The sequence below is a fragment of the Dreissena polymorpha genome, chromosome 7, assembly GCF_020536995.1.
Source record: "Dreissena polymorpha isolate Duluth1 chromosome 7, UMN_Dpol_1.0, whole genome shotgun sequence".
In the NCBI taxonomy this organism is placed as follows: Eukaryota; Metazoa; Mollusca; class Bivalvia; order Myida; family Dreissenidae; genus Dreissena; species Dreissena polymorpha.
The window spans coordinates 30902947-30926521 of NC_068361.1; the positions used below are offsets into that span (position 1 = coordinate 30902947).

The 23575-nt window shown below is 38.5% G+C and overlaps 1 protein-coding gene across 2 annotated transcripts in view; it reads right to left on the bottom strand.

Moving 5' to 3' along the window:
• LOC127837545 (endoplasmic reticulum transmembrane helix translocase-like) overlaps nt 1–23575 on the bottom strand; it is a 154968-nt gene that overhangs the window by 115868 nt on the left and 15525 nt on the right. For both annotated transcript variants that reach the window (XM_052364729.1, XM_052364728.1), the window contains exons 8-21: nt 20650–20832; nt 19726–19863; nt 15243–15363; nt 14436–14587; nt 12876–13051; nt 11272–11382; nt 10739–10864; nt 9947–10055; nt 7640–7752; nt 6375–6467; nt 5571–5667; nt 4096–4163; nt 2336–2458; nt 716–833 (exon numbers count right to left, since the gene is read on the bottom strand). In XM_052364729.1, coding sequence (XP_052220689.1) covers nt 716–833; nt 2336–2458; nt 4096–4163; nt 5571–5667; nt 6375–6467; nt 7640–7752; nt 9947–10055; nt 10739–10864; nt 11272–11382; nt 12876–13051; nt 14436–14587; nt 15243–15363; nt 19726–19863; nt 20650–20832 — 1728 coding nt within the window. The remainder of the gene's footprint in view (nt 1–715; nt 834–2335; nt 2459–4095; nt 4164–5570; nt 5668–6374; nt 6468–7639; nt 7753–9946; nt 10056–10738; nt 10865–11271; nt 11383–12875; nt 13052–14435; nt 14588–15242; nt 15364–19725; nt 19864–20649; nt 20833–23575) is intronic.

Sequence of the window (23575 nt, forward strand, 5' to 3'; positions counted from 1 at the left end):
ACAATATGAACAGTGAGGGACCGTGTGAAGCGATAAGAGTGGGAGCTAAAAATGCAAACTGACAGAGTGCGAACAGTGAGGGAGTGTAAACAATGAGGACTAGCAAGCACAAAGAGAGAATGGGAAAATTGAGGAAACATGTCCAGTGAATGAGACAGTGTAAACAGAGGGTGAGTAAAGAGTGAAGGTGCTTAATCACTGAAAGTGTGAATTGCGATTTTGAACATTTAGGGAGTGTGAACACTGAGAGTACATACACTCAGTGGGAACTATGAAAATGTGAAAAGTGAGAATGTGTGATTTATGAACATGTGAACAGAGAGTGTGACAGACAAGTGACAGAGTGTGAACTATAAAATAGTGCACAAATAGAGTATGAACAGTCAGGATGTGTGAACAATGAAAGTGTGAACTAAAAAAAGGGAATAAAAAGTGAGAGTTTGAACAATAAAACTTTGAACTGAGAAAAAGTGAAAAGTGAGAATGTGAGCAATTATACTTTAAACTGAGAGACTGTGAAAAGTGAGAGTATGAACAATTTAACATTGAAATATGGGAGTGTGAAAAAAAGAGGTGACCAATTAAATTTTGAATTGAGGGTGTGAGAACATAAACAATTAAACTTTGAACAGAGAGTGTGAAAAGTGAGAAAAAGTGAATTTACAGTGTCAACAATGAGGAAGTAAGAAAATTGGAAAAAGGATCAAACACTTACTACACATGATGGTGGATAGTTTGGAGGTGAAGGGTGAAGCGATGCTAGCATCTCCAAGCCTAACGACGGCTGCTTTTTCCTCCTCCTCAATCTCTTTCATCATCGTCTGAAGCTTCTTCTACAAACACAGAATCTAGTTTGGGTTTCTGAAACTTCTTCTACCAACACAGAAATTAGACTGAGTTTCTAGCGTTTCTTTTACAGCACAGAACTTAGTTTTGGTTTCTGGAGTGTTTTTTTACAAACACAGAACTAGGTTCGAGTTTCTGAAACTTCTTTTAGAAACACAGAACTAAGTTAAAGTTCCTGAAGCTTCTTCTACAAACACAGAACTAATTATGTGTTTCTGGAGCTTCTTCTACAAACACAGAACTAATTATGTGTTTCTGAAGCTTCTTCTACAAACACGGAACTAATTATGTGTTTCTGGAGCTTCTTCTACAAACACGGAACTAATTAAGTGTTTCCGAAGCTTCTTCCACAAACGCAGAACTTAGTCTGAGTTTCTGATGCTTCTTCTACAAACAAAGAACTAATTATGTGTTCCTGAAGCTTGTTCTACAAACACAGAACTTAGTTATAGTTTCTGATGCTTCTTCTACAAACAAAGAACTCATTATGTGTTCTTGAAGCTTCTTCTACAAACACAGAACTTAGTTATAGTTTCTGATGCTTCTTCTACAAACAAAGAACTCATTATGTGTTCTTGAAGCTTCTTCTACAAACCCAGAACTTAGTTTAAGTTCCTGAAGCTTTTTCTACAAACACAGAACTAATTATGTGTTTCTGAAGCTTCTTCTACAAACACACAACTAATTATGTGTTCCTGAAGCTTTTTCTACAAACGCAGAACTTAGTTTGAGTTTTTGAAGCTTCTTCTACAAACACAGAACAAATTATGTGTTCCTGAAGCTCCTTCTACAAGCACAGAACTTAGTTTGAGTTTCTGATGCTTCTTCTACAAACAAAGAACTAATTATGTGTTCCTGATGCTTCTTCTACAAACACAGAACTTAGTTTGAGTTTCTGAAGCTTCTTCTACAAATACAGAACATAGATTTAAGTTTCTGAAGCTTCTTCTACAAATACAGAACTTAGTTTAAGTTTTTGAAGCTTCTTCCACAAACGCAGAACTTAGATTTAAGTTTCTGAAGCTTTTTGTACAAACATAGAAATTAGATAGATTTTTTCAAGCTTCTACTACAAATACTGAACAAGGTTTGACTTATCAATTTAAAACATAATTTGAGTTATAAAAGCTGAACAGCAATTGAGTTTTTGACACGGGCGATAATTTGAGTTATGAATATATAACATATGTTGAGTTATGAACACAGAACATAGTTTGAATTGTCAACACATAATTTGAAGTATCAACACAGAACACATGATTAGTTATTTACAAAGAACATTGTTTGAGTTATCAACACAGAACATAATTTGAGTTATAAAATAGTTTGGAGTTAGTATTCAACACAGAACAATTTTTTAGTTATCACTTAATACGATCAATTCCCTTACATACCACACTGACACTGGTGACATTTGTAAATAAATTTCCAGTTTACAAAGCCACAGAAATACGGTGACCGTGGCTAATACATGAACACAAAGTCTTACCTGAGCAGGTGCCATGTTGTCCCCCCGAGCTATGGCCCGTTGCTTAGCAACGCGGCTCTGCTTGCCTGCTGGACCACGAGGGGAGATCTGTCTGTCAGTAGCATTGGATGTCAAGTCTGACGGCTAGAATGTTAGATATGGCTGGTATATATAGGAAATACAATTGAGCTACGCTCTCGGAAAATGAGGTTTAATGCATGTGCTTAAATGTCTTTCAAAATTAGCCTGTGTAGTCTCCCCCTAACTGTATGCTCTCTTCAGAAAAAACTTCTTTAAAACGATAAAAATTCTATATCAGTGGACAAAGTTGTCCCACAGGCTAATCTAAAAAGACTCTTTAGGGGCCTCCATTATGACCCTAATCTAAAAAGACTCTTTAGGGGCATCCATTATGACCCTAATCTAAAAAGACTCTTTAGGGGCATCCATTATGACCCTAATCTAAAAAGACTCTTTAGGGGCATCCATTATGACCCTAATCAAAAAAGACTCTTTAGGGGCATCTATTATGACCCTTATCTAAAAAGACTCTTTAGGGGCATCCATTATGACCCTAATCTAAACGACTCTTTAGGGGCCTCCGTTATGACCCTAATCAAAAAAGACTCTTTAGGGGCATCCATTATGACCCTTATCTAAAAAGACTCTTTAGGGGCATCCATTATGACCCTAATCTAAAAAGACTCTTTAGGGGCATCCATTATGACCCTAATCTAAAAAGACTCTTTAGGGGCATCCATTATGACCCTTATCTAAAAGACTATTTAGGGGCATCCATTATGACCCTAATCTAAAAGACTCTTTAGGGGCATCCATTATGACCCTAATCTAAAAAGACTCTTTAGGGGCAAAGATGTCCCACAGGCTAATCTAAAAAGACTCTTTAGGGGCATCCATTATGACCCAAATCTAAAAGGATTCTTTAGGGGCATCCATTATGACCCGTTTTCCAAAAGCGCGGCTGATATATGGAATATAATTTATATTCAAATTTGCATTGATTTCTAAGACACTGATCCTTTGTATTAAAATGAACATCATAACATCCTTTTTTGTAATATCACTTGTCATGCTTAAACTCAGTCATATTCAAGAAACTTTTAAATCAGGCCTCCTTCTGCAAAATGGGGCTTAATTCATGTGCACACTGCAAAATGGGGCTTAATGCATGTGCACACTGGAAAATGGGGCTTAATGCATGCGCACACTGAAAAATGGGGCTTAATGCATGTGCACACTGGAAAATTGGGCTTAATGCATGTGCACAAAGTGTCGCTTCAGATTAGCCTGTGCAGTTCCAACAGTCTAAACCACACTTTCTGCTTTAATGTAACTTCTTGTTAAAGGGAATTCTGTTCAAATTCAAAATTCAGTCTAGGCAAAAATTGTTGTTTCTGATAAGCCTATGCAGACTGAACAAGCTAATCTGGGACAACACTTCAAGCACATGCAGACTGAACAAGCTAATCTGGGACAACACTTCAAGCACATGCATTGAGTATGCAGACTGAACAAGCTAATCTGGGACAACACTTCAAGCACATGCATTGAGTATGCAAACTGAACAAGCTAATCTGGGACAACACTTCAAGCACATGCATTGAGTACAGCCTATGCAGACTGAACAAGCTAATCTGGGACAACACTTCAAGCACATGCATTGAGTACAGTTTTAACAGAAAGCTCCTCATTACATAAATTGATAATTAAGTATAGTTGCAACAATTAGTAATGTAAGCTTGCGAAACGAGCCCATTTACCTCTTCCTTTTCCTTCTTGTGTCTGGATTCTGGCATTCTCTCTGGAGCGTTGGCCAGCAACGCAACCCCTGCCGTAGAAATACAAACCATTCAAGTGCCTATATTTGACCTATATAAAACTAAAAACTCCATATAAGCAGAAAGTGTGGTCCCACATTAGCATGTTCAGAATGCACAGGATGATCTGGGACAACACTTTATGCACATGCATTTTGCCTACATTTCCTGCCATAGAAATACAAACAATTCAAGTGCTGTCATTAAGGTGATTGTAAAACATTTAATAAATTGCACAAGGTATGCAACGAAGCCAGTTAAAGCGAGATTATTCGATTTGTATAGGTGTTTAATTGTAACATATTGATAGAAATATGTTACAATAACACAAAATATGCAAGAAAAATTATAAATTGAAGACAAATTTTATTAAATGCAGCAAAGAAAAATTAGCGTACATATTTTCTACAATAACCAAAGCATTCGTCTTTGTATTCGGATCGGGGTTAGTGTTCGTGTGTCGTATGAATATATATCGTTGCAGAAATTTAAACAAACCGTTAAACTAAATTTAGATTCACATCGTACATGCATGATATACATGCTGGTGATTTCGACTGTACAGACATTTTCGATTTCAGAATTAAATATCTAGCTTATTTCGCATTTTTCGACACATGTTCTTCTTAACTTTTATGTTAGGTTATTTTGACATATATGTAAATAAGTATTTTACATGTTTTTTAGAAACTCATAAATATTTGACGAAATCGTATAATCTCGCTTTAAAACACTTTATTACATACTTTTAGTAACATATTTGGTTAGCAAATAGATCAAACTAAAGACAGCATTTTCTTAACAATTCAAATTACCTTTAAAATCTGTTTAATATGTAATTTTTATAATTAAAAATAATATACCCAAATTTACTGCACTTTTAACCAAAAAACACACTATTTAGTAACACACAAACAACTTCAATCAGGGCATGTATTCACATACCAATCATAGACTTACGTAAAATAATAAAGATTATTCTTAAAACTGTAATGAACTTACGTACTTGAAAAGTGAAGGTAACAGCTTTTAGTGTATAATTCTTAGTTAAGAACAATATGTTAACATCAGCACCATTTAAGACTGTATACATCAAACCCTAAGATATTTTTATTAATTCTAACACAAGTGAAAGCTTGTTAGAATATTAATTTTTTTAGAAGTCACAGTGACCTTGACTTTTGACCTAGTGACCCACAATAGGTGTGGCGTTTAGAACTCAAGGTGCATCTACATATGAAGTTTCAAAGTTGTAAGTGGAAGCACTTTGATTTTAGAGCCAATGTAAAGGTTTTATCACAACGCTGGCGGACGACGAGCAGGCTATGACAATAGCTCGGGTAGTCTCCGAAAACAGCCTCACTAAAAAGGGGTTGGCGAATACAGCAAGGTATGCCCGTGTTATTATAGCAACCTACCAACATGAGCGTGTTTGAGGGCTCCAACATCATTGGTTCCATCTCCGCACATCAAAGTCATGAACCCAAGGCTCTTTAGAGATGTGATTATCAACTCCTGTAATGTACACATGCAGAAAATAGCTAAACTGTGTAAAATAGAAACAATGTTCAATTTCAGTCATTTGCTAAATGTCAATAAAAATCAAGTTCTCATAGGACTTGTATAGAAAAGCTCAACATGTTCTAATGACCTCTTTTGATGTTGTTTAAAGCACCTTGACTTTGAAATATCATGAAAAAGGTAACGGTTCTCGACGCCATTATGGCATGGCTCCAACAAAAAATCTCAATTTATGCCATAAATAAGGTAAACTTTAAACCATTCTTGCTGGTTGTAATGAAACAGCTATTGAGTATTGATTTAAAGGCCTAGTAAATATTTCAGAGTATTGACTGAGCAGCTGTCTGGGAAAACTGGTCTTAATGCATGAGCTTAAAGTTAACTCTTTCAGTGCGGGAACAGGATTTTGAAGGCCTTTGCAAACAGTTTGGATCCAGATGAGACGCCACAGCACGTGGCGTCTCATCAGGATCCAAACTGTTTGCTATTCTGATAGTATTCTTTGACAAAAATTGAAAGAAAATGCTAATTTTAGAAATTGAGCAGACGACATTTTAACAGACGACAAATTTCCCAGCATGCAAAGGGTTAAAATATCTGTTTGATATGACAACCAAAGAACTCACACACTAATAGCAACACATTTTCATTATAGGTGAGTCATTAAACCCAGTTTGCCATGAAGGAGGCTCATTTCATACCTTCTGTTTTGGTGCCACTCTAGCAAAGACCTTCACATTGGGCAGAACCACTTTCCAGATCCTGGGGTGATCCCTCTGTAGATAGCTCACACCCTAGAGTAAATAAAAACAATATTCCTAAACAACAAAACCAAAACTTTGGAAAGTTTAAATAAAGTTAACAAAATGATAGTCATAAACGGTTGCTGGTAAATGTTTTAAGTTTTCCCCTCAACATTTACTTTAAAAATTGGTTGAGAGTGTTACACATAGGTGCACAAAATACATGATCAATTACTGGGCATGGATTAAATTCATTTAGAAAAGTTGGCTACGGTGAATAATGGAAAAGTTGAATACAACATCTTAGTTTCAATAATGATATTTGTGATTGGAAGCATATCTGTTGTTCTGATTGGTCAATAGGCATCATTTCATAGAGAGGGTGATCTGAGCGTTTAGATTGACTAATATAAGTTTTATTTTGTGACAAAACTCTGCAAATGTGCTACACAGTGATTGATTGTGTCTCAGGACTTACTGGTAATCATTTGTATACTGACTTAGAGTGGATGTTTCTTGAGTTCAAAGGCTATTGTGACAAAAGAGGTGTACTTTCACAACAGGATTGTCATTGCTTTAATCCTTAGAGATGTTAACTGACAAAATACACGTGCATGGTGTAAGGCCAAAATGTTCATAAGGGTCATTTGTAAGATTGAAAGGAAATTAAAAGAATAAATGAAATTTAGCTGTCATAAAAGAAGATGATGCTATGAAATTTTAATACTAAAAAAACTGCATCATAACTTCAAACTGTGGCACGGGTTTAATACACTACAATTTATAAAAAAAATTTTTTGGGGGGGGGGGGGTGGGGGAGGGGTGCGCAAATGAATGGGCAAATAAAGTTGTAAACAAGACCTTTAAGATATCATTAACAATCACATAATTGTATAGAATTCTTGAACAGGGCAGAGTGTATTACCTCCCCTGTGAGACAGAGAGTATGACCTCCTCTGTGAGACAGAGTGCATTACCACCCCTGTGAAACAGAGTGTTGTATTACCTCCCTTGTGAGACAGAATGTAATACCCCCCCCCCCCCCCCCCTATGAGACAGAGAGTATGACATCCCCTGTGAGGCAGAGTGTATTACCTCCCCTGTGAGACAGTGTATTTCCTCCCCTGTGAGACAGAGTGTATTACCTCCCCTGTGAGACAAAGTGTATTATCTCCCCTGTGAGACAAAGTGTATTACCTCCCCTGTGAGAAAAATTGTATTACCTCCCCTGTGAGACAGAGGTCATGTTCCTCCACAAGTTGTTTGCGAAGATCGCCTGCTGTCTCCACAGGAACAGACACTGTATCATCAATGGAACGCCACTGCCACGCTTGGTCTGAGGGTAACAGAGGTACATGCAGTGTATAAACACTCTTACTTAAAATAAGAACATTCATAGTAAGAAGTTATTTGTAAGATGAAAAACCATTGTAACATGCTGTTAACTGAAGTACAAGTTTATAGAACAATAAATCCTTCATGAATTATTAACAATTCTAAAAATTCTTACAATGCATATATTGTTTTATATTTCCTTCAATTACTTATGTCTCTCTATAAGTACTTGCTGAGCTAAAAACTAAAAGAAAAATGTTGAATTGTTTGATGGATTTTTGCCTTTGATCCCATGTTTAAATTACAATAAAGCAGCCAGTAAAACAAAGACATTTTACCTGAAATACAACAGCTGAGATGAGCTGATCACAGCTGATCACCATAAAGTGCTCCTATTTCTAATGTACATACCCTCAAGAGGCAGCCATAAAGTGCTCCTATTTTTAATGTACATACCCTCAGAGGCAGCCATAAAGTGCTCCTATTTTTAATGTACATACCCTCAGAGGCAGGTACCATAAAATGTCCATATTTCTAATGTACATACCCTCAGAGGCAGGTACCATAAAGTGCTCATATTTCTAATGTACATACCCTAAGAGGCAGGTACCTGCAGTATGAGTGTGCTCCTATTTCTAATGTACATACCCTCAGAGGCAGGTGCCTGCAGTATGAGTGTGCTCCTATTTCTAATGTACATACCCTCAGAGGCAGGTGCCTGCAGTATGAGTGTGCTCCTATTTCTAATGTACATACCCTCAGAGGCAGGTGCCTGCAGTATGAGTGTGCTCCTATTTCTAATGTACATACCCTCAGAGGCAGGTGCCTGCAGTATGAGTGTGCTCCTATTTCTAATGTACATACCCTCAGAGGCAGGTGCCTGCAGTTTGAGTGTGCTCCTATTTCTAATGTACATACCCTCAGAGGCAGGTGCCTGCAATATGAGTGTGCTCCTATTTCTAATGTACATACCCTCAGAGGCAGGTGCCTGCAGTATGAGTGTGCTCCTATTTCTACTGTACATACCCTCAGAGGCAGCCATAAAAATGCTCCTATTTCTAATGAACATACCCTCAGAGGCAACCATAAAGTGCTCATATTTCTAATGTACATACCCTCAGAGGCAGGTGCCTGCAGTATGAGTGTGCTCCTATTTCTAATGTGCATACCCTCAGAGGCAGGTGCCTGCAGTTTGAGTGTGCTCCTATTTCTAATGTGCATACCCTCAGAGGCAGGTGCCTGCAGTATGAGTGTGCTCCTATTTCTAATGTACATACCCTCAGAGGCAGGTGCCTGCAGTATGAGTGTGCTCCTATTTCTAATGTACATACCCTCAGAGGCAGGTGCCTGCAGTTTGAGTGTGCTCCTATTTCTAATGTACATACCCTCAGAGGCAGGTGCCTGCAGTATGAGTGTGCTCCTATTTCTAATGTACATACCCTCAGAGGCAGGTGCCTGCAGTATGAGTGTGCTCCTATTTCTAATGTACATACCCTCAGAGGCAGGTGCCTGCAGTATGAGTGTGCTCCTATTTCTAATGTACATACCCTCAGAGGCAGGTGCCTGCAGTATGAGTGTGCTCCTATTTCTAATGTACATACCCTCAGAGGCAGGTGCCTGCAGTATGAGTGTGCTCCTATTTCTAATGTACATACCCTCAGAGGCAGGTGCCTGCAGTATGAGTGTGCTCCTATTTCTAATGTACATACCCTCAGAGGCAGGTGCCTGCAGTATGAGTGTGCTCCTATTTATAATGTACATACCCTCAGAGGCAGGTGCCTGCAGTTTGAGTGTGCTCCTATTTCTAATGTACATACCCTCAGAGGCAGGTGCCTGCAGTTTGAGTGTGCTCCTATTTCTAATGTACATACCCTCAGAGGCAGATGCCTGCAGTATGAGTATGCTCCTATTTCTAATGTACATACCCTCAGAGGCAGGTGCCTGCAGTTTGAGTGTGCTCCTATTTCTAATGTACATACCCTCAGAGGCAGGTGCCTGCAGTTTGAGTGTGCTCCTATTTCTAATGTGCATACCCTCAGAGGCAGGTGCCTGCAGTTTGAGTGTGCTCCTATTTCTAATGTACATACCCTCAGAGGCAGGTGCCTGCAGTATGAGTGTGCTCCTATTTCTAATGTACATACCCTCAGAGGCAGGTGCCTGCAGTTTGAGTGTGCTCCTATTTCTAATGTACATACCCTCAGAGGCAGGTGCCTGCAGTATGAGTGTGTGCTGCTTCCTGGTGAAGCGTAGCTCCTTGGCAACATGACAGGCAGTCAGAGGGTTGTCTCCCGTTATCATGGCAACCTGCACATAGCAACACAGTTTCTAGACTTATATGGATGCAAGTTAATGATGAAATGATTTAACAGCACGTCTTGTTTAACCTAGTCTCAAATCTGAACTTACTTCAAGTCTGTCACAGTTCAAGGCTACAAACTCTGTTACGTGTTTGAAATTTATCCAATCAAGTAACTGTCTGATTTATTACCTAGTAAATATAAACAGTAAACAAATAATTTCAAATACTTCACAAATGCAAATATTCAGATTTATTGACCTTGTATGCAGGTACAAACTGCTCAAATGAATGATTTGTCTCTAAGTTTGGGCAAAAGATTGCAATTATATGCCGATTCAGAAAATTCAGTATAATGATTGAACTAGAAATCTGTCCTTCTTGTCTATTAAGCAACAAGTAAAGTGGATCCCCATTCTGGGTAACCCTTTCAGTGCGGGAACCGAATTTTGAAGGCCTTTGCAAACAGTTTGGATCCAGATGAGACGCCACAGAACGTGGCGTCTCATCAGGATCCAAACTGTTTGCTATACTGATGAGCAGCAAACAGCATAAAACCTGAACAGACTGCTAGTTACTCACAGGCTGTTCTGGTTTAATGCTGTTTGCACATAGCCATTTTTACTTGGCTTCAGAGTGGGAAAGGGGTTAGTCCAACTTATCAAGAACATGGCCAAGTATTTCAACTTACATGATGCGAAGCATTCTGTATTTCACGGATGACTGACTTGGAGTCGGCCTTGAGTGGACAGGAGATGACTACAAAACCACAGAAGTCGAGGTCTCTCTCCACGTCATCTCTGGTCATTATCTTCAGCTGCACAGACAGACGGGGTTATAAATAGAACAGACTGGTCTATTAATTTAAAAACAGGGTTATTAATAGAACAGAAAGGTTTATAAATAGAACAGACAGACAGGATTATTAACACTTTACCACTTAGGTATGTATTGTGACGCATTTGTAGTCCCTTAGAAAGTTAAACTTAATTAATAACCTTTCTTACAATATTCAAGTTTTAAAGGCTTCATTTTTAAGCCTTAGATACTGATAAGCAGCAAACAGCATAAAACCTGAGCAGACTGCGAGTTTGCACATATCTATTTTCAATTTGCTTCTGAGTGGAAAGAGGTTATTAAAAAGGTAGAGGTTATTAATACCAAGGCTGCTGTATTCAGCAACCTAGTCTTGACTACATATATGAACAAAGCAAATCAACTTACATCTTGATGTGACAGCTTTCCAAGATGCCTGTGACCAAGGGCCAGCACTCTTGCTCCACGGCGAGCCATCTCAAGGTAGACACGATCATAGTCAGCTGGGACTGACTTCAGCTGGAATGGAACAACTTGGCCAATTTATGTTCAAGATAATATGCTGACCAAGATTGAGTCATAACCCTTTTCCACTCAGAAGCAAAGTGAAAATGGCTATGTGCAAATGGCATAAAACCAGAATAGTAACCGGAGTCTGTTCAGGTTGTAGTGCTGTTTGCTGCTCATCAGTCTCTAAGTGTTTGAAATGAAGACTTTGAAACTTAAATCTAGTAAGAAAGGTCTTTTATTAAATCTAACTTTCTACAAACTACAAATGTGTCAAAAAACGTATCTAAGTGGTAAAGGGTTAAATATGACTTCAGTAAACATGATTTCCGTCACATTTGACACCGTGACTTAGTTTCTGGAAATACAGTTTTTCTAGGATTTGACTTTATGACCAAGTTTTTGAATGCATTCGAGCCATTTCAACTCTTTCAGTGCGGGAACCGTATTTTGAAGGCCTTTGCAAACAGATGGATCCAGATGAGACGCCACAAAACGTGGCGTCTCATCAGGATCCAAACTGTTTGCTATTCTGATAGTATTCTTTGAAAAAAATCGAAGAATATGCTAATTTTAGAAATTCAGCAGACGACATTTAAGCAGACAACAAATTTCCCAGCATGCAAAGGGTTAAAACTAGATATTGTCAAGACAAACATTCTAACTAAGTTTTGTCAGGATCAGATGAAACAGCTCATCAGGGATGGCACTTTCCACAAAAACTTAATTTTTGCTAAGAAGTTTTCTTGAAACCAAAAATATCATAAAAGCAGAAAGTGTTGTCCCTGATAAGCCTGTGCGGACTGCAAGTCTACTATGAGACAGACTTTACGCACATGCATTAAACCTCCTTTTCACCATGCATGGCCCATATAGATTTTAGAGTAGTTTCCATCTAAAACACTGGGTTATCACATGTACTGAAATAGATCACTTCTTTCTCAAGTAAGCTAAAAATATGTACATGTGTATGTATTGTCTACTTATGTTGAATTAAAACTGCATTCACGCATTTAACTAATCACTATATTAGTACAATAGAAAACATAGCTGTTTCAAACTTCCCTATTTCAATTTTTTTTTAAGGTCCTAATAACTTTCAAATATCAGCATTCAACTTCAAAATATAGCTTAAAATTGATCTAAATAATGTGACTTTTGAAAATGCAAGGAAATGGCCACACCGTCACATTATTTAGTGCCAAACTAACCATATTCTTGATGGTTATCCAATAATTTTTGGATGAAAAATGGATCTAAAATGTTTCCTTCGAAAATGCAAGAAAATAGCACGTCAGATTTCTAAGTGCAAAAACCAGAGTTTATTCTACCATTTCCCACATGAACCAACAGATCAAATTAAAACATAAAGGCTTAAGAAATTTCGGAAAATTTGAGTTGGCTACAACTTTTTGTTCATATAGCTCCCATGCAACAAAAAACATTCTACATTTAAAGGTAAATTTGGCTAAAGGAAATTTAGAGCCAGGGGGAATCCTGCTTACCATGGTCTTGATGGTTTCTGGTGCCCCTTTAACTGTCGCGATGTACTCTGTTTCCATGGAGCCTGGAGGGGTGTGGCCGGCAATGACAGACATACGCTTGAGGGCGCTGGCAAAGTGGAACCGATGGAAGATCTTCAGACCGTGCATCTTCTTACGCTGAGAGACCACCGTCTCTCCTGAAAAATTAAAACAACAAGAGCTGTGTTAATGAAACACAATGCCCCCTACTGCGCCGCTTTGAAGCCATATATTTGATCCTGAAAAATTAAAACAACAAGAGCTGTGTTAAAGAAACACAATGCAACCTACTGCGCCGCTTTGAAGCCATATATTTTACCTTTTACCTTGAAGGATGACCTTGACCTTTCACCACTCAAAATGTGGAGCTCCATGAGATATGCATGCATGCCAAATATTGAGTTGCTATCTTCAATATTGCAAAATTTGACCTTTGACCTTAAAGAATGACCTTGACCTTCAACTCACCACTCAAAATGTGCAGCTCCATGAGATGCACATGCATGCCAAATATCAAGTTGCTATCTTCAATATTGAAAAAGTTATGGCCAATGTTAAAGTTTTCAGACGGTCAGACGCCATATATTTGACATTTGACCTTGAAGGATGACCTTCACCTTCACCTTTCACCACTCAAAATGTTCAGCTCCATGAGATGCACATGCATGCCAAATATCAAGTTGCTATCTAAAATATTGAAAACGTTATGGCCAATGTTAAAGTTTTCAGACAGACAGACGTCATATATTTGACATTTGACCTTGAAGGATGACCTTCACCTTCACCTTTCACCACTCAAAATGTTCAGCTCCATGAGATACACATGCATGCCAAATATCAAGCTGCTCTCTTCAATATTGAAAAAGTTATGGCCATTAAAGTGTTCGGACGGACTGACTGCCTGAATGACGGACAGTTCAACTGCTATATGCCACTCTACCGGGGGCATAAAACTGAGCAACACTCTTGGTAAACGGGGCTTAATGCATTTGCGTTAAGTGTTGTCCCAGATTACCCTTTGCAGACTGGGTCAACAATTTTTTGCTTTTATGGTATTTTTAATTAAAAGGAAATTTCTTCTTGGCCAAAATCGAGTTAAGGAGGAAAGTGTCGTCCCTGATCAGCCTGTACAAACAAAATGGTCAAATATGTGATGATACTTAACGCAAATGCATTAACTCTATTCTTCTCTAATATATTATATAACAGTTTCTTATCTTTGAATAAGTAATCTTAGACTACACATGGCACAATATCAAGACGAAGTTGTATACATCCCAACCAAATGCAACAAGAAAATTGGTTGCATTGATATCCGCTGACACCAATTCCAAAATTTTGTGACAGACAGAATGACCTTATGCACAGGCTAACAAGAGACAAAACTTTCTGCTTTAATGAAATTTTTCATTTAAAAGATTTATCTTCTAAACATAAATCAAATGTAAGTATTGTCCCTAATTAGCCTGTGCATGTTGCATTAAGACTTATTTCCCACAGCAAGGCTAAATCTGAACAACATAATTTCTTCTTTAAGCCCACCTTTAGTGAGTGAGAACTCTACAGCGTGTAGTGTAGCCTTCTCCAGTGGGTCGCCTACCAGCTCCTCATCCAGCTGTACCAGGGCATGGCAGGTGGCCAGCACGTGGATCGTCTCCACAGGGCAATCCAGTGCACTCTGGACCTCGCTACCTCTGGAAATATGAAGCAGGTCACGTTGGAAACAGGGAGTGGGTTACCATGGAAACAGGGAGTGGGTTACCATGGAAACAGGCAGTGGGTTACCATGGGAATAGGGAGTGGTTGACCATGGAAACATGGAGTGGTTTACCATGGAAACAGGGAGTGGTTTACCATGAAAACAGGCTGTGGGTTACCATGGAAACAGGCAGTGGGTTACCATGAAAACAGGCAGTGGGTTACCATGGAAATTGGGAGTGGGTTACCATGGAAACAGGCAGTGGGTTCCATGAAAAAAGGCAGAAGGTTGCCATGAAAACAGGGAGTGAGTTACTATGAAAACAGGCAGAGGTTTTACCATAGAAAAAGGGAGTGACTTACCATGGAAACAGGCATTGGGTTACCATGGTAACAGGGAGTGGATTATCATGGAAACAGGGAGTGGGTTATCATAGAAACATGGAGTGGGTTACCATGGAAACAGGCAGTGGATTACCATAAAAACATGATGCGTTTACCATGAAAACAGGAAGTGAGATACCATGGAAACAGGAAATTGGCAAACATGGAAACTGGCAGTGGGTCTACAAACTGTCACAAAATAATACCTCTATACAGCCTTGTCAGCTACATTCATGGGAAAAACAAAGGTTGTCTGCTGTCACTTACTTAAGCCCAGTGACTCCCTCCACCACCAGGTTGTCCGCTGTAAGTGTGCCCGTCTTGTCAAAGCAGCAGATGTCGATCTTCCCCGCAAACGGTATACGGAACGGCTCTGTGCAGTAAACGTCTGTAATAAAAACACAAGAGCTGTGCTCTGAAAAAATGGGTTCTAATGCATGTGGGTTAAGTGTCAGCCCATATTAGCCTGTGCGGACTACACTTAACACCTAAACTGGATTTTTGCTAAGAGACTTTCTTTATATGAAAAATACAATAAACGCTGAAAGTGTCATCCCTTATTAGCCTGTGCAAACTGCACAGGCAATGCTGGTACGACACTTTACACACATGCATTATAACCCCTTTTCATAGAGCATGGCCCATATATAAACCGTAACAATTTACAAGCCTCAATGTCTTATATTACAAAGAAAAAAATGTACCAGCCAGCTTTAAATTTCACCTGCCATAATTATTAATGTTCACCCAGAAAGGAAAATGGGCTTGGCAAAGTAAATTCACAAAGTGCATTTTAACATGTGGTTGATTCAACTAAGGACAAACAAGGGGAAAAAAGACTTAAATTTAAGCACATTTGATTTAGTTTGGGGAAAAAAATATTGGGGGAAAATATTAAATAATAATAACAAGTATCAACATGCATACATACTGTATTGTTATTGTTGTGTCATTGATGTATTTAACCGAGTTAAATTAAAATATTTAAATATTTACCTTTCAATAAATTTCATGTTCATTATATGCGTATACAGTAAACTGTACTGAGTGACAAACATAATAAAGCAGAATATGCAAATGAATATAATTATACACACATAAACTTATATATAAATTAAACTATGCATGTCTTTTTCCTGTTTCCAACCCTAATCTTGTTAAAACAGATTAGGTGATTAGACTGATTTCTCATGTACAATGTGTTGTTTGTATCTTAAACGTTATTCTCTATTGTTGAAGAACACATGCTTTTCATGAATCCATAAAAATATTATGTCCATCGCTACTTGCCATTTTTGCAAAGAATTTTACTTTGTCTCTATTGTCCACCATCTCGGAATAATGATGTATGCACTATTTGTAAAATCATATATGCCAAATTACAGTCTTGTGTCGTTCTGGGACAACTCCAGATGCTCTGTTCACTTCAGGAATCATTCTTGGAATTTACAGATGTTGTCTTGAAAGACATTGAGGGCAGTTACGAAAAATGATCTGAAATTAGTGATTTTGGTTTGCCCTATTAGAAAGTACCACTGCCAAATTAATTGGAAAAACTAAGCGCAAAAAACCCTGAAATTGGAAAAATTTGCGTTGTAAAATCTTCAGATTTGGAATTATTGGTATTTTAAATTGCTTGGTATAAATTCAAATTCAATTCAAATATTTATTAACTTTCTTGAAATGTTCAGTATCAGTGTTAATTTTATTTGTTCCCTTGCAGATAATGCACTTTTGGAAGAAAATTTAGTAAATTTTCCTTTCTTTTGATAATTTATCTTTCAGCAATCGTAAAGTACCTTTACGAGTACATGCACTTATAAAGAAAGAAACAAGAGATGTGTTTGTCAGAAACACAATGCCCCCTACAGCGCCGCTTTGATTTTTTAAATTTATTCATTTTTTACCTTTGACCTTGAAGGATGATCTTGACTTTTCACCACTCAAAATGTGCAGCTCCATGAGATACGCATGCATGCCAAATATCAAGTTGCTATCTTCAATATTGCAAAAGTTATGGGCAATGTTAAAGTTTTAGGAAGGACCGATGGACAGACCGACTGACAAACAGTTCAAATGCTATATGACACCCTACCAGGGGCATAAAAAATCACTGAATTATGTCAGGAACTATCCGGTACAAGTGACCACAAAATAATATTGTTATGAAAACTGCAAGAGGAATTTAATCTTTGCGAGCAAAGATTACCAGATAGTAAGTCTGGCAATATAGCATATCGCCAATAGCTTTTTGAATTTTGTCGTAATCTTTTGTCGTGTCTGCATATATCCAAAAGTTCAATGCAGTTGTGTAATCAGTGAATGTGTTAACAAACTTGAAGGAAGTGGGGGGGGGGGGGGACAACTTTATACTTACATAGTTTTTTCTGGGCCAGTGAACTCTTTTAACAGCTAGAGACAACTCTATGGGTTACTCAGGCGGGACAATTTTATACCAGGGATCATATATTTTTTGGTTTCGTCGGTCCTGGACTGATTGGTGTCACGAAAGACCGATTGAAAACCCAGTTGGTCCGATTCTGTTTGCTAAAATTCCCATGTCATATAATCAATTACACAGTGCACATGCTAACACACCCTCATTACATTCTTATCGCGATTAGGTGTGATAAACCATTCGCTGCAGTCGCTAAGCCGGTCAGGACCAGTTTATTGCCGTCAGCCGACTAGTATCAGAGTATGACCCCAAGCAGCGAAGATTCGCGCGGTTGTGTATTGTTCATGCGCGAATAACCCCGGGGAATAACCCTGTGTCAATATCAATCAATAATTTCACTGGCTTATACCTAGCACACTAATCGGTCCGTAATGTGTACTCGTCCACGATAAAATCGTTGACAGTTACTTTGGAGATGAAAACCCCGATGTTATCCTCGTGGAAATTGTGCATTTCATGCATGATACAGTAAACTTTCATATAAACAAAGAAGAAAATGGGATATTCTGCAATAATTGTAGGTGGACCTTATACACTGAAAGCACGCGCTGTAACTAAACAAACATGCCGATACATTTTGAACTAGCGTAATTATCCGGCTATAAATGAATGAAAGTCGCAGATCTGATCAACAGAACAGCCAAAAGTTATTTTTATGGGCGAAACTTAACATAAAATAGTACAGCAGACAATAATATAAACTGTATAAATCTTTATTAAAAATCATGTTAGAATTGAAATAATTCGTGTACTTTATGGTTTGTTGTTGAATAACCCACAACCAGAAGTTTAGATGTGTGGTTTCAAATCACTTGTGCGATTTAATCATTCTAGCATCTTAACTATGGGCTGTGGGTTATTCGAAAAAACAAACTATTACGCACACGAATTATTTCTAAACTATTTGCTTTTGTTATTTCAGTTGCAAACCTACGTTAATACATTTGTTTGGTTCAGTGCATGTTTGTAAGCTATTATCGAGTCGACAACGATTTAAAACATCGGTATAGACTTACACAGATTAATAATATTGACTACAATAAGAACATTGAAATAGCAAATGATAAAACCAATTGAGAAAACTCTTATGTTCCATTTAAAAAAATGCCTGAGGGATTTTAACTTGTACATTTATTATTCCACCATCATGAATGGCAAAATCAATGGTATATATTTAAAAGTAATTTGTCATGATATCGGATGTAAATTTTCGGATAATTTTTTCCCATTCAAATCCAGACCGATTGATGTTGCGGGAAAATATGATCCCTGCTTTATACTTACATAGTTTTGTGAGTGCCAGTAAACTCGTGTTGACAGCTAGGGACAACTCTATGGGTAATTCAGGGGGGACAACTTTATACTTACATAGTTTTGTGAGTGCCAGTAAACTCGTGTTGACAGCTAGGGACAACTCTATGGGTAATTCAGGGGGGACAACTTTATACTTACATAGTTTTGTGAGTGCCAGTAAACTCGTGTTGACAGCAAGGGAAAACTCTATGGGCAACTAAGGGGGGACAACTTTATACTTACATAGTTTTGTGAGTGCCAGTAAACTCGTGTTGACAGCAAGGGACAACTCTATGGGTAATTCAGGGGAGACAACTTTATACTTACATAGTTTTGTGAGTGCCAGTAAACTCATGTTGACAGCAAGGGACAACTCTATGGGCAACTCAGGGGGGACAACTTTATACTTACATAGTTTTGTGAGTGGCAGTAAACTCGTGTTGACAGCAAGGGAAAACTCTATGGGCAACTCAGGGGGGACAACTTTATACTTACATAGTTTTGTGAGTGGCAGTAAACTCGTGTTGAAAGCTAGGGACAACTCAATGGGTAACTTAGGGGGGACAACTTTATACTTACATAGTTTTGTGAGTGCCAGTAAACTCGTGTTGACAGCAAGGGAAAACTCTATGGGCAACTCAGGGGGGACAACTTTATACTTACATAGTTTTGTGAGTTCCAGTAAACTCGTATTGACAGCTAGGGACAACTCTATGGGTAACTCAGGGGGGACAACTTTATACTTACATAGTTTTGTCAGTGCCAGTAAACTCGTGTCAACAGCAAGGGAAAACTCTATGGGTAACTCAGGGGAGACAACTTTATACTTACATAGTTTTGTGAGTGCCAGTAAACTCGTGTTGACAGCTAGAGACAACTCTATGGGTAATTCAGGGGAGACAACTTTATACTTACATAGTTTTGTGAGTGCCAGTAAACTCGTATTGACAGCTAGGGACAACTCTATGGGTAACTCAGAGGGGACAACTTTATACTTACATAGTTTTGTGAGTGCCAGTAAACTCGTGTTGACAGCTAGGGACAACTCTATGGGTAATTCAGGGGGGACAACTGATGTCAGGATGAGGGTGCACTCCAGGAAGAGTTTGTATCTGTTCCTGTCTGGATCCTCAGTACCTGTAACCATGGAAACAAAACATTTCATCAATAAATTGATAAATTTACCACGGAGATGGCCAAATTATATTATTTGACTTAACAATTACCAATTACTTATCAAGTACATTTCCCTGCGTCTGACACAAATGCTGCACCATTTAGGACGATAAAACAATCATGTTACAGAAATTTGAAGTTGAAAAATGATGCATAAGATTAACCACTTAAACATACGAAAAAACTAAAAACTAAAGTTTGAATGTTGTGTGCCGAAAAACAGACTTTGCTTGACAAGTTTGCGTTTATAGACAGATAGATAGACATGCTTGGAAGAGCCTCAGTGTCTGTAACCGTGGAAACAAAACATTTGATCAATTAATTTATAATTTTCCAAGGAAATCTCAAAATTTTATTGTTTTCCTTATCTATTATGAAATAAATGTCCCTCCACATGAAGCAAATACCATATAGGAGGATAAATAAAATTAAAAAGTTTGAATGTTGTATGCAGGAAAATAAGTGAATGTTGCCCGACAAGTTTGCGATTATGGATTGTCAGCTGTTCATGTCGATAATCCCCAAATGAGAATCAGAATTTATCTCCCTTGGTGAATCTGTAATTATCCCTCTTGGTGAATCCAACATGACCACCCAAGGTGAAACAAGAATTATCCCCCTTTGTGAATCCAGAATTATTCCCCTAGTTAAACAAGAATTATCCCCTTTGTGACTCCAGATTTATCCCCATTATTACTCCAGTTACTCTGGGATTATTCCCCTTTACTTCCGTAAAACATTGCTTACCCTTGATCCAAACATATCCAGCTGCGATAATTGCGAAGATGAGCAGGAAGAGTATGAAGAAGAACGTCTCCACATTGTTAGCTGTGACACGCTTGACACCAAACAGGATTGTACGGAGTAGCTTCCCTTGATTTGTGTTGAAACTGTGACGGAGGACGTAAGCGATGCAGCCGTTGTCAGTAGCTGGAAGAAGCAGTCAATTCATATGTGCATTTTAGCCTCACTCTAGGAAAACGGAGAAAAATGCTTGTGTCATCTCGTATATCAGGGTAGACACTTTCAGGCTTAAAAGGATTGTCACTAAGAAGAATGCTTGTGTCATCTCGTATATCAGGGTGGACACTTTCAGGCTTAAAAGGATTGTCACTAAGAAAAATTCTTGTGTCATCTCGTATATCAGGGTGGACACTTTCAGGCTAAAAAGGATTGTCACTAAGAAGAATGCTTGTGTCATCTCGTATATAAGGGTGGACACTTTCAGGCTAAAAAGGATTGTGTCATCTCGTATATCAGGGTGGACACTTTCAGGCTTAAAAGGATTGTCACTAAGAAGAATGCTTGTGTCATCTCGTATATCAGGGTGGACACTTTCAGACTTAAAAGGATTGTCACTAAGAAGAATGCTTGTGTCATCTCGTATATAAGGGTGGACACTTTCAGACTTAAAAGGATTGTCACTAAGAAGAATGCTTGTGTCATCTCGTATATAAGGGTGGACATTTTCAGCTTAAAAGGATTGTCACTAAGAAGAATGCTTGTGTCATCTCGTATATAAGGGTGGACACTTTCAGGCTTAAAAGGATTGTCACTAAGAAGAATGCTTGTGTCATCTCGTATATCAGGGTGGACACTTTCAGACTTAAAAGGATTGTCACTAAGAAGAATGCTTGTGTCATCTCGTATATAAGGGTGGACACTTTCAGACTTAAAAGGATTGTCACTAAGAAGAATGCTTGTGTCATCTCGTATATAAGGGTGGACACTTTCAGGCTTAAAAGGATTGTCACTAAGAAGAATGCTTGTGTCATCTCGTATATCAGGGTGGACACTTTCAGGCTTGTGTCATCTCATATATCAGGGTGGACACTTTCAGGCTTGTGTCATCTCATATATCAGGGTGGACACTTTCAGGCTTGTGTCATCTCATATATCAGGGTGGACACTTTCAGGCTTGTGTCATCTCATATATCAGGGTGGACACTTTCAGGATTGTGTCATCTCATATATCAGGGTGGACACTTTCAGGCTTGTGTCATCTCATATATCAGGGTGGACACTTTCAGGCTTGTGTCATCTCGTATATCAGGGTGGACACTTTCAGGCTTAAAAGGATTGTCACTAAGAAGAATGCTTGTGTCATCTCGTATATCAGGATGGACACTTTCAGGCTTGTGTCATCTCATATATCAGGGTGGACACTTTCAGGCTTGTGTCATCTCGTATATCAGGGTGGACACTTTCAGGCTTAAAAGGATTGTCACTAAGAAGAATGCTTGTGTCATCTCGTATATCAGGATGGACACTTTCAGGCTTGTGTCATCTCATATATCAGGGTGGACACTTTCAGGCTTAAAAGGATTGTCACTAAGAAGAATGCTTGTGTCATCTCGTATATCAGGATGGACACTTTCAGGCTTGTGTCATCTCATATATCAGGGTGGACACTTTCAGGCTTAAAAGGATTGTCACTAGGAAGAATGCTTGTGTCATCTCATATATCAGGGTGGACACTTTCAGGTTTAAAAGGATTGTGTCATCTCATATATCAGGGTGGACACTTTCAGGTTTAAAAGGATTGTGTCATCTCATATATCAGGATGGACACTTTCAGGCTTGTGTCATCTCATATATCAGGGTGGACACTTTCAGGCTTAAAAGGATTGTCACTAAGAAGAATGCTTGTGTCATCTCGTATATCAGGATGGACACTTTCAGGCTTGTGTCATCTCATATATCAGGGTGGACACTTTCAGGCTTAAAAGGATTGTCACTAGGAAGAATGCTTGTGTCATCTCATATATCAGGGTGGACACTTTCAGGTTTAAAAGGATTGTGTCATCTCATATATCAGGGTGGACACTTTCAGGCTTAAAAGGATTGTGTCATCTCATATATCAGGGTGGACACTTTCAGGCTTAAAAGGATTGTGTCATCTCATATATCAGGGTGGACACTTTCAGGCTTAAAAGGATTGTCACTAGGAAGAATGCTTGTGTCATCTCATATATCAGGGTGGACACTTTCAGGTTTAAAAGGATTGTGTCATCTCGTATATCAGGGTGGACACTTTCAGGCTTGTGTCATCTCATATATCAGGGTGGACACTTTCAGGCTTGTGTCATCTCGTATATCAGGGTGGACACTTTCAGGCTTGTGTCATCTCGTATATCAGGGTGGACACTTTCAGGCTTGTGTCATCTCATATATCAGGGTGGACACTTTCAGGCTTAAAAGGATTGTGTCATCTCATATATCAGGGTGGACACTTTCAGGCTTAAAATGCTTGTGTCATCTCATATATCAGGGTGGACACTTTCAGGCTTGTGTCATCTCATATATCAGGGTGGACACTTTCAGGCTTGTGTCATCTCATATATCAGGGTGGACACTTTCAGGCTTAAAATGCTTGTGTCATCTCATATATCAGGGTGGACATTTTCAGGCTTGTGTCATCTCATATATCAGGGTGGACATTTTCAGGCTTGTGTCATCTCATATATCAGGGTGGACACTTTCAGGCTTGTGTCATCTCATATATCAGGGTGGACACTTTCAGGCTTGTGTCATCTCATATATCAGGGTGGACACTTTCAGGCTTGTGTCATCTCTTATATCAGGGTGGACACTTTCAGGCTTGTGTCATCTCATATATCAGGGTGGACACTTTCAGGCTTGTGTCATCTCATATATCAGGGTGGACACTTTC